We start from the raw sequence: 12,546 nt of genomic DNA, 5'->3' as shown, positions 1-12,546 counted from the left end.
TCATTATTTTGACTATTGTAGAATAATAATGAAGACATAAAAACTATTAAATAAAACCCATGGAATCATGTAGTGACCAAAAATGTGTTATATATATTTGCGATTCTTCAAAGCAGCCACTTTCATGTGTACTCCCGCTCCTCCCCGCCGACGTTTAACGCCGCTGGTTTACTAATCTCGGGTCCTGGGACCAATCCTTACGTGCACCTGGATTTCATCATTACGTGCACCTGCGCTTCATCATTAAGCACACCTGGACTCCATTACCTCCCCTTTATCTGGCACTCCCTTATGTTCCTTTCCCAGACAGTCATTTTTCTGTTGTTCATGTCTAGACTCTACTCCTACGTTGTATTGGTCCATGGTACTTGTTACATTAAACGTACCAGCTGCTTCTTGACTCCCAGTGTCTACTTTACAGCCACCCTTTGCCTTGATGACAGCTTTGCACACTCTTGGCATTCTCTCAACCAGCTTCATGAGGTAGTCACCTGGAAACCATTTCAATTAACAGGTGTGCCTGTTAAAAGTTCATTTGTATAATTTCTTTCCTCAATGCGTTTGAGCCAATCAGTTATATTGTGAGAAGGTGGGGATGGTATACAGAAAATGGCCCTATTTGGTAAGAACAGCTCAAATAAGCAAAGAGAAACATCAGTCCATTACTTCAAGACATATGAAGGTCATTCAATGTGGAAAATTTCAAGAACTTTGAAAGTTTCTTCAAAAGCAGTCTCAAAAACAATCAAGCGCTAGGATGAAACTGGCTCTCATGAGGGCCGCCACAAGAAATGAAGACGCAGAGTTAGTTCTGCTGCAGAAGTTCATTAGAGTTACCAGCCTCAGAAATTGCAGCCCAAGTAACAGACACATCTCAACATCAACTGTTCAGAGGAGCCTGCATGAATCAGGCCTTCATGGTCGAATTGCTGCAAAGAAACCACTACAGGACACCAATAAGATGTGACTTGCCGCTGATGTGGAATACTATCCCCCTAACGGTTAAGGTTAGGATGGAACCAACCAAAATCATTTAATACAAAATACATTTCACCAAAATAAAGGTTTCATAATTATTGGCACTCCTCATTTAGTACTTAGTGCAACCACCTCTGCCTCTCCTTGTATGCATCTGTTTCGACGCTGTACCTGACCAAAACGTTCCATTTGTGTCTCATCTGACCAGAGAACCTTCTACCAGTCATAATTTAAATGACGTTTGGCAAACTCCAAGCGCTTGCGTCTGTGTCTTGGGGTCTGAAAGGGTTTTCTTCTGGCAACCCTTCAAAAGAGCCCGTGGATGTGGCCTGCAATTCCTTCAGTGATTCTTGGGGATGTGGTTGCTTCTCTCACCATCCTCCTCCCTATCCTGGGGTGCAAAATGCATTTGCTTTCGCTGCCCGTGAGGTTTTCAACTGTTCAATATCTTTTTAATGTTTTAATAATTGCCCTGACAGTGCTCAGTGGTATATTCAATCGTTTGTGGATCTTCTTGTAGCCATTACCAGATTTATGAAGGTCTACGACCATCTGTCTCTTTTGAACTGCCAGTTCTTTTGTTTTCTTCATGGTGTTGAATGACAAAGGGATATTGCATGCGTGTTACCTCATTTTTATACACTAGTGAAACAGTGATGTAATGGCTCAATATAGTTCCTTAAGACTTAGATAAACTTAAATAAGTGGAATTTAATTCCTGGTTTAATTTTGGAATGTTATTTACAATAACCTTTAAGGGTGCCATTACTTGTGAAACCTTGATTTAGAGGACATTGATTTTTAATTAAATCATTTTGGTTGGTTCCATCGAAACATTGAAAGTACAGTATTTCTCACATGTTTGTATTCTGAGTTTCTCTATAATTATATTGTTTATATATTTTTTTAAGTATTGTTTGTGCATTGCCAGTCAGGGGTGCCAGTAATTTTAGAGCCCACTGTATATATACACTACATGACCAAAAGTATGTTGACACTTGCACCTCGAACATCATGGGCAATCATTTGGAGTTGGTCCCCCCTTTGCTGCTAAAACAGTCTCCACTCTTCTGGGAAGGTTTTCCACTAGATGTCGGAACATTGCTGCAGGGACTTGCTTCCATTCAGCCACGAGCATTAGTGAGGTCGGGCATTGATTTTGAGCAATTAGGCCTGGCTCGCAGTCGACGTTCCAATTCATCCCAAAGGTGTTCGATGGGGTCGAGGTCAGGGCTCTGTGCAGGCAAGTCAAGTTCTTCCACACCAATCTCAACAAACCATTTCTGTTTAGACCACGCTTTGTGCATGGGGCATTGTCATGCTGAAACAGGAAAGGGCCTTCCCCAAACTGTTGCCACAAAGTTGGAAGCACAGAATCGTCTAGAATGTCATTGTAGGCTGTAGCGTTAATATTTCCCTTCACTAGAACTAAGGGGCCTGAACCATGAAAACAGCCGCAGACCATTATTCCCCATCCACCAAACTTTACAGGCACTATGTATTGGGGCAGGTAGCGTTCTCCTGGCATCCGCCAAACCCAGATTAGTCTGACAGACTGCCAGATGGAGAAGTGTGATGCATCACTCCAGAGAATGCCTTTTCGCTGCTTGAGTCCAATGGCGGAAAGCTTTACACCACTCCAGCCGACGCTTGGCATTGCGTATGGTGATCTTATGTTGTCGGCGGCTGCTCTGCCATGGAAACCCATTTCATGAAGCTCCAGACGATTTGGATGAAATTAAATGGATTCATTGGTTTTGGGAATCTAGAAATCACCATACAAATACGCCAACATTTATTCATGACAGTCGTATGCAACAAGACCCCATGTTGAACTACTGACTCAGATCAGAACTCAACAGATTGATATCTCCCCCACTGTTAAGATTCTTAGCTTACTGCAAAGTTGAGGAACCCTGTGACAGACAAATTCAAACTATGAATAGGGGTCAAAGTTAGATTAGCAATATTGTACATGGTCCCAATCCCAAACTACTTGTTATCTCTCCCTCTAATATCTGACTAGACTACATAGATATTAGTTGTTGTAACAGCTCCCCCTCGCTAACCATCCGCTGGGCTAGATCATACTACCTGGTAGATAGGTGAGTGCAACTGAGTCCTATACTATGAATCAGGTTAGAGGAGTTAGCCAGATAACTTTGGTCAATTCTAAGTTCAACTCGGGATAACCGATACCAGGAAAGTGCCTCACGTTTTAGCCAGGTAAATTTCAAAGGCAACAAACCTTTTAGAACCAACCTGTTCTGGGGCAGGCTAACTCAATCGATCCTTAATAGTGTCTGAGCCATAACTTGAGTACCAATGAAATTAGATACCCTCCCTCGCGCAAATATTGTGTCATCATCCCTTTCTTTTGAGAAAGACAACTGATTAAATATTTTATTAATCAAATGTTGTGTTAAAAAAAAATTGTAATATTAAAATACCTATCACATTACACATTTAGTAATGACAGCATTTGGTTTCCAAACTGTACGTTTTTCTGCCCGATTGGATTTAAAAATTTGCCAAAGCCACAACTAACCATAGACATAAAATCCATAGGATGGCAGTACCCATTCAAGTCAAGACTGGCAGCCATTGCTAGTGTACCCATGGGTTTAACAGTCAAACTGGCAGGGTTAGAGGTTCAAAAACCCTTCTATGGATTATATGTCTATGGCCACAATGCAACAAGCTGTTCCACAGATAGAAGGAGCGATTGGAGTGGGGAAAAGGTGCTCGTGCATTGATAAGCACACCAAAGATGTCCATAAAATAAAGACGTCACTTCTAAAAGCCTATTTCACACCATAGCCTGCTGAATTCACAAGATGACTTTTCTTTCATTGCGCCACAAAATGTAAAATGTGGCACTGACTCGCCGATGGATCGATGTTTCAACATTGTCTCAATGAAGAGTTCAGCGTTCGACTATCCACGTGCGAGGCTGACGAGAAATATCCACCTTCGCAGTACGGATAAAGCCTGACCTTGAATGTGAAGCTGGCTAGCTTTTAAAAAGCCTGAGTAGATCTAGCTTGCTTTGTACTATAAACTGGGTGGTTTGAGCCCTGAATGCTGACTGGCTGACAGCAGTGGAATATCAGACATATACAACGGGTATGACAAAACATGTATTTTTACTGCTCTAATCACGTTGGTAACCAGTTTATAATACCAATAAGGCACCTCCGGGATATGTGGTATATGGCCAATATACCACGGCTAAGGGCTGTGTCCTGGCACACAGCGTTGTGTCGGACAGAGAACAACTCTTAGCCGTGGTATATTGCCATATATCACAAACCCCCGAGGTGCCTTATTGCTTAAGTATACCACTCTGGTGTCCCAGGTCTGAATTAGTCCCTGATTAGAAGGAGAGGATGAAAAGCAGAAGTGTTTTGGCCCTCCAGGACCAACAATTAACAGCTCTGGGCTAGAAAGAGTGATAATACCACATCCCATTGTTTACACAAGATCCTTCAGGTCATTGGGGCGGGGGTACCAAGAAATACCTGAGTGATATTGTAGATTCAAGGGGTCATTTTGGGGTTCTTTGTGGCCATTTTCAATGCATCATCACCAAAACTATACTTCTGTGCTCGTGGTCACAATTTAGACAGATTGCAGATACACAACATGGTAGAAATTGAATAGAACAAGCAAGCCAAAGATCCCTTTGTTTTGATGATTATATTTAAGCATCAGCATCTTTTCTTGGAAATGGGGCAGCATATAAAAAAATGAATGAAATAAGAAACAAACTAGACTACATGTCAATCGCTACACCACCCCTGTACAGTGCAGGTTGACAGTTAAGGACACCTCACCCCCTCCCCAAAAATCCCTCACCTCCCCCCCTCATTGATTCCCATATTCAAAGTCACCCCCTTTCTCACGGTCACTACTGCAAAAGCTCCTCGCTCAAACAACGTGGAGAAGAGCAAATTTGGGACCCATCGGCGCTCAGGGTCAGAGTTCAAGCCCCTCCTTTACCTGGCTGTAGGTGTCCATGACTCAAAAAAATAAGTATTAACAACTCAGGGGATAAAAGTATTTTGTCTGCTAACTCTGATGCCAGCTCTGATCATTATCCGGGCCCTCAGCTTATTTCTAACTGTATCTCTAATGTATTCTACTCCGATTGGTTTATTACCTCAGAATAAAACTAAAATCAGAATAGAATGCCTTCGGTAATTGACGATGAACAAAATGCCCTCTAACAAAGTACACAGCCAGCAGCTTCGTCCCAGTCGAATGATGGATAATGGAGTCCATCCACTGTTCCAAAAGAACAAAAAGGTTGCAGTCTGTAACGTCCTCCTGGGGAATTGGTGATATGGGTGTGGCCTGAAGAGATAGAAAAGACAGGGCTTAGTTCCTCTCCTGCACAAATACAGTCTCCTGTGGACATAGCCCCGCCTCCTGCAGTGTGATGTCATAGTCCAAGTGGGCCAGCTTCCGCCGGGGGAAGTTTGTGACGAGCTCGAAGCGTTCATTGGGGTAACCCTTCGACTGGACGTGTCTCACCAGAGCCTGGATGGGGTGGAGGACACAGAGGAAGAAGGTAAGTAACAAGTCATGGTAACAGCTTACTAAATAACGGCTTGATAACTACAGTGGCAAGAAAAAGTATGTGAACCCCTTAGAATTACCTGGATTTCTGCATAAATTGGTCATAAAATTTGATCTGATCTTCATCTAAGTCACAACAATAGACAAACACAGTCTGCTTAAAACTAATAACACAAACAATTATACCTTTTCATGGTCTTTATTGAACACACCGAGTAAACATTCACAGTGCAGTGTGGAAAAAGTATATGAACTCTTGGATTTAATAACTGGTTGACCTTCCTTTGGCTACCTCAACCAGACGTTTTCTGTAGTTGCGGATCAGACCTGCACAACGGTCAGGAGGAATTTTGGACCATTCCTCTTTACAAAACTGTTTCAGTTCAGCAATATTCTTGGGATGTCTGGTGTTAACCGTTCTCTCGAGGTCCTGCCACAGCATCTCAATCGGGTTGAGGTCAGGACTCTGACCGGGCCACTCCAGAAGTCGTATTTTCTTCTATTGAAGCCATTCTGTTGATTTACTTCTGTGTTTTGGGTTGTCTTGTTGCGTCACCCAACTTCTGTTGAGCTTCAATTGGCCGACAGATAGCCTTCAATTCTTCTGCAAAATGTCTTGATAAACTTGGGAATGATAGCCTGGCTGTCCAGGCCCTGAGGCAGCAAAGCAGCTTCAAACCATGATGCTCCCTCCACCATACTTTACAGTTGGGATGAGGTTTTGATGTTGGTGTGCTGTGCCTTATTTTCTCCACATGTAGTGTTGTGTGTTCCTTCCAAACAGCTCAACTGTAGTTCCATCTGTCTACGGAATATTTTGCCAGTAGCGCTGTGGAACATCCAGGTGGTCTTTTGCGAACTTCAAACATGCAGCAATATTTTTGGGGGACAGCAGTGGCTTCTTCCGTGTTGTCCTCCCATGAACACCATTCTTATTTAGTGTTTTACCTATCGTAGACTCGTCAACAGAGATGTTAACATGTTCCAGAGATTTCTGTAAGTCTTTAGCTGACACTCTGGGATTCTTCTTAACTTCATTGAGCATTCTGCGCTGTGCTCTTGCAGTCATCTTTGCAGGTCGGCCACTCCTAGGGAGAGTAGCAACAGTGCTGAAATTTCTCCATTTTTTTTGTCTATATTGAATACAATACATTTGTGTTATTAGTTCAAGCAAACTGTGCATGTCTTTTGTTGTGACTTAGATGAAGATCAGATCAAATTGTATGACCAATTTATGCAGAAGTCCAGGTAATTCCACAGGGTTCACATACTTTTTGTTGCCACTGTAGTTATAGGCATGGAAGATCCTTTATAATGTCCTATATGTTAATGTCCCAGGGAGTTTGGGTCAGTTGCATTTCAACTCAGGATTAATTGAAAATCAATTATTGAACTGAAAACTAACCAGGACGTTCTACGTGGACTTAATTCAGCTCATGAATTGAACCGAAGACCTAACACAAGAGTCCAGTCTCACCATAAGCTTAGCCTTGAACGATAGGGCGATCTGCTCTCTCTGGCCATCTGGATAGCGCAGCATCAGTCTGGCCTTGGGACCTGACGATACAATACAGGAAGAATGCAGTCAGGGTAGAGATGGAGGAAGACGTAGACGTAGATACACACAATTTACATTGTAAATATCCAGAGCGATTTACAGGAGCAATTAGGGTTAGGTGTTTTGCTCAAGGGCCCATTGACTGATTTTTCACCTAGTCGAACCAGCGACCTTTTGTTACTGGCCCAATGCTCTTAACTGCTAGACTACATACAATCTCAGAGTAACAGTCACAGCCACACACTTAAACATGATGCGCAATAACACAGTAGTTTTAATACCATTGTCATCAAGGCAGTCGAGGTCGGAGGTTTCCGTCTTAACAGATCTGGAGCTTTGGCCAGCTGAGGTGCGATGGTTCTCCCCAGAACGATGCTCTGAGTCTGGGTCGGCTTGGGAGCGGGCTGGGGTGGCCGCCGGAGGCTCCAAGTGGTTCTTTTTGCTCTCCTCTTTCCTGTGGCTGTTCTCTTTGTGGGGGACTTCCTGTGACGGGCGGGGGGACTGTCCGGCCGTGGCGGGGGCTGGGGGGCTGCGGCTGCAGAAGTGGGAGGGGCTGGTCCTGGAGGGGTGTGTCCGCCCATGGAGTAGGAGCTGCCCTCCCGGGGTTCTGTTGTCTCGTTGTCTGAGCCGTCAACAGAGATTAGGCCCTCGCTGTCAGAGAAGGGTTCTGCTTCGGAGTCTCCATCCGAGTCTGCATCTGCAGAGTGGGGGGAGTCAGGGAGGTCGGGGGCGGAGGACGACTCATAATGGGTCTCCTGGAGAGAGGCTCGGATGGCTGCCTCCAACTGGCTGTCCTCACTGGCGTCTATCAGACTCTCCTGAGAGAGAGATGGGGAGAATAAATCAAACAGAGGTGTGAAAGAGAGATAGAAGTGGTGAAGAGAGAAAGAGTTACAATGTGACTGGAATTAGCAATATGGATCTTATTTAAGAAAACACAAAGAGAAAGCTGAAAAAAGAGAGTAGGAGGTGACTCACAGAGCGGGCGCGTTTGGCAGGTGGCGGGTGGCTGGATGCCGGGCCGTCTAGCTGGCCATGTTCCGTCAGGAAGCCCGTCACCTGTTCAAGAAACGAAGCCACGTCCAACTGGTTCCACTCCACCATCTTCTGACCTGCAGAACGGTCAAACATCGTCAGTAAGACTTTCCAAAACCTTTTTAGTGTTAGTAACTGATCAAGCACTCAGAAACCCAGAGCAGGCCTCACCAGTCCGGGGGTCCAAAATGGAGATATAGGGAAACTTGTTGAGCTTGTAGAACTGGATATACCTCTGTCCCTCTTCACTGTCGTGGTAAACCTGTCAACGCAAACACACACACAGCAGGTCAGCTCCCCTCAACAAGCCTCTATGGCACACAGTGTGTGTGTGTGTGTGTGTGTGTGTGTGGAAGTGACAGCGTATGTACTGTGTATGCATGACAGACCAACTGGCAGGTGTCTTCACTGACATTTTCAACGTGTCCCTGATTGAGTCTGTAATACCAACATGTTTCAAGCAGACCACCATAAATTAATGTTCATACTACCTCAATTGGGCCGACCAACCAGCGCTCCCGCACATTGGCTAACCGGGCTATCTGCATTGTGTCCCACCACCCACCAACCCCTCTTTTACGCTGCTGCTACTATCTGTTCATCATATATGCAAAGTCACTTTAACCATACCTACATGTACATACTACCTCAATAAGCCTGACTAACCGGTGTCTGTATGTAGCCTCGCTACTGTTATAGCCTCGCTACTGTATATAGCCTGTCTTTTTACTGTTGTTTTATTTCTTTACCTACCTACTGTTCACCTAATACATTTTTTGCACTATTGGTTAGAGCCTGTAAGTAAGCATTTCACTATAAGGCTGTATTTGGCGCACGTGACAAATAAACTTTGATTTGATTTTATAACAAGGAGAAAAATTGTCACAGTAACCACATTTCCATCCGACCATTTCATGCAGATTAATTACCTGACACATGAATAAAAAAATCACAACCGGGCTGATGGAAACATGAAATGGAGGTACAATTTTAGAAATGCCCGACAGACAAAATGTTCATTCGACATGGTGGAATCTTTTTGTGTCTGTAAAATAAAATGATGAGCTAAATGGCGGTGGACACTACTTTATGCGCAGATATTTATAGAATAGCCTTCATATCCAAGTAAACTTGGGAGTCGTGCCAAGATATGTTGTGTGGTCCTAATAAACATGCAGTTTGTTAGGCTACAGATAAGTCATAATGAACTTCAAGGTGGTGAAAGTACTCGGTAAAAAGCTTGACGCTCATTTCCAATAAATATAGAGGGTCTTAGTCTGGTGATGATCGATGCTTGGCTGCCGTTTTACAACTACAAATAATATTGCTCTTGTCCATAATAATCACATAATGTAAGTAGACTACCCACACAGTAACTGTGAGCTGTTGGCCAGAGCACATGTACCAAGACCAGAATGGGCACATTTGCTATAAAACAGTTTTCATGACAAAACCATCAGTAGAGTTGAAAATGAGCTGAAACCCATTTAACTTGAATTTTTCATTCGGTACATGGGAATATATGTTTTTTTTATTTTTTAAATGTGAACTATATCATCACACACAACCTTTTATCCTCAAAAAGTCTGATATAAAACATCTCTGGTGGGAAAAATGTTTTATGCAGATTTGATCATATTTGCATGAATATCTGCTGCAAACTGGATGGAAACCTAGCTACTGAAACAAAGTATTTATTTCTGAATGGGAAGGTGACATTTCATGTGTGAGTGCACATTCGTACCTGCCAGAATATGAAGTGCTCCCTGATGATGGTCCGGACCGCGTCGTTGCTCCACACGTCTCTGTTGAGACACTGGCAGGCAAAGTCCTGCACATTCTGGATGTTGATCATCAGCCACTTGTTCTCCAGCTGACCACAGTCCTTCGCCTAGAGAGAGAAAGGAGCCAGATAGCTATTAAGCAATATGGTAATAGCTCCACCTTGCCCTCTGGCAGGCTAGGTGGAATTGTTACCATATTGCTTAGAGGCCTATTCAATCCTTTCAGCTAAGAATGGTTTGGATGAGGGTCGACTGACAGTCCTCCGGGTCAAGGGAGCTTGGGTGTCCAGGGGGAGGGGGATCCTCACCGTCTCAAAGCTGCCTTTGTGCATGAGCTCGACGGGGGGCCGGAACAGATCCGCCAGGGTGCTGAGTTTTTTGTCCGCCGCACTACCGTTCCTCAGCTCCTGCTCCTGGCGGACTTAAAGAGGGCAGAGAAGCCTTTAGCGTATATACCACAACCTGACCAAGATCACAACACAAGTAGTGCTTTGCCAGATGCCTGAAGGCTGGGTGGCACTATTTGATATGCAAACACATACACATGTGGGCAACTTACTGGTTTCTGTTTGGAAGTCCCTAAAACCGTCAAATATGGAGCGGGCAGGTCTTCGTCGCTTTGGCGCTGCGAGAGTGATAGATGTAGAGAGAGTGAGAGACTGTTAGATGGACTGAGACAGAGAGGGGGAGACAGAGGGAGCTTCAAGTTGTAGTGAGGTAGGCTAAATTATGGGGTTGCTCTGCAGTACTGTACCTCCAAACATAGGCTCTGGCTCAACCAGTATGTCCTGCTTCTGAGGGATGGGCGCCCGCACTTCGTCACTGCAAAACAGACAGACAATATTCAACTTTAATTCCAGGAGCGCAGATCTTTTTCTCATGAACGTGCTTTAAATGAAAAACAACAAGACCAGGATTGGCGATCTCTCGAAGTTTGGGTTTGTTTCATTACAGGCCTCATCTCTTATGACCCTGCAGTTGTTGGTGTGGTGGAACAGGCCATTGACTTACTCTGCGGGGGGAGCTTTGCTGCTGGATGCCCCTGCTGAACTGGAGCTGGTGCTGGGCTCCTCTGCGATCCCCCCTCCGTCCAGGAACATGGTCACTGCCATTTCTAGATTGTTGTTGCATGCTTCTAGCATATGCTTCCCCACACTCTCTGTGGCACCTGGGGAAATGTAACAAATAGCATGGATGACACACACACACGTGACCGAATGTATTACATCTGAAATATATTTTGTTGCATTGAATCATTTCTTAATTGGTTGACATAATCCATGTTATTAAATGTTTCACGAGATCTGTACACCAACTAGGATCAAGCTTTTTATAAAACGGAGTGATGCGCATGCGCGGTTCTTGTTTGAGCTGAACGCACTGGCAGAAGGATAATGGCACTTTCACTATGTATACGTTTTATCTCCATGCATGGTAATCAAGAACTGTGTGACATGTGCAATTTACAAGCAATCTAAACTTGCATGCAAAAATATCTGCATATATAGATGGTTAGAGTTTGTCATGTTTACTGCGCATGTCTGTTTCACTTTTCATGTCTTCTCGACAGAATATGATACGATCACACAAAAAAATGGGATGATTCGGCCAAATTGCCATCTACATATATATAACATTAAACGTAGCATCGTTAAATTACAATTTTAATGCAAACTTTGTGTAACAGTAACGTTAGCAGAGGGAGGCTGGTGTGGTGCTTCCGTTCCGATCGCTTGAACATGACAGGCGGGAGATGTTTCAGCCATTGTAAGGTGGAGCCTAGGCTAGGTTAGCTCGACAAGAGGAAAATGTTGCACCCAACGTCCATTCCACAGAAATGAGAGGAAATAAGGCGAGTTATTGCACCTCTAGATACTCAAAATGACTTTTGGGGAAACTCTAGAAAGCCATTTTGTGTCAGACATCATCCCAAGACAATTCTAAGTAGTCTTTCCTGGGGGTAATTTTATGTTTAAAAGTTATATGTTCCATTCTGGTGACCACACACTTGACGGTCGTAGCTATCTCCAGTTATTTTTTCCCCTTGTGTGACAAGAGGGGGCAGTAAGTAAGCACTGATGCCCCGTCTGATTTTCCTGCGCAGCGTTCTGTGATGCTGGGGCGACATGATTGTTTTCGGAAGCTAACTCATGAAAAATGTACATTGTAACAATAAAACGTAACACATTTTACCTGTAATAGATGTGAACTGTTGTATTAACCCATTCACCCCCGGAGTTGATGCGTCCCCGAGCGCCGCCATCTTACCGCCACCAACAACAACACAAATCATGCGCGTGCGTACTGCCGTTCTGTACTCGCGAGCTTTGCCTGGATGGCTGCGTCACACAGACTTGTGTTGGATTGTGGGTAATGTATTTCATTACCCTATCTCTGGTTTGACTACGTTGGCTGAGTAGCAGGCCGCACCTACCACAGCTCAATGGCATCCTTTCAAGTGAAACAGTTATCTTCTCTTCACAGTTTTCACAATGGTTCAGCAGTTTTAGTCAATACATGTAATCTAATTTATACAGTGCATGCAATAGTAGCTTTCAATCTCTTTACTAATGTCAGTTTAGTGGTGTAAGCATTTGTGGGGGGAGACAT

At 44.0% G+C, this 12,546-nt stretch overlaps 1 protein-coding gene across 1 annotated transcript; it reads right to left on the bottom strand.

Annotated features, from left to right (window-relative positions):
• Window positions 1-4,658: 4,658 nt before the first annotated feature.
• Window positions 4,659-12,236, bottom strand: LOC115114325 (UBX domain-containing protein 7-like). Its single transcript, XM_029642462.2, is given in 12 exon segments — window positions 4,659-5,520; window positions 7,037-7,116; window positions 7,399-7,590; window positions 7,593-7,935; window positions 8,096-8,229; window positions 8,324-8,414; window positions 9,897-10,043; window positions 10,245-10,357; window positions 10,496-10,561; window positions 10,691-10,758; window positions 10,948-11,104; window positions 12,130-12,236. Coding segments are annotated over 12 exon segments (1,653 nt in total). The 5' UTR covers window positions 12,230-12,236; the 3' UTR covers window positions 4,659-5,358.
• Between the last annotated feature and the right edge of the window lie 310 nt (window positions 12,237-12,546).

This window comes from Oncorhynchus nerka, linkage group LG9b (genome assembly GCF_034236695.1).
Source record: "Oncorhynchus nerka isolate Pitt River linkage group LG9b, Oner_Uvic_2.0, whole genome shotgun sequence".
Lineage (NCBI taxonomy): Eukaryota > Metazoa > Chordata > Actinopteri > Salmoniformes > Salmonidae > Oncorhynchus > Oncorhynchus nerka.
Note: the sequence above shows the minus strand (reverse complement) of the source record. Positions and strands in the feature narration are given on the sequence as shown.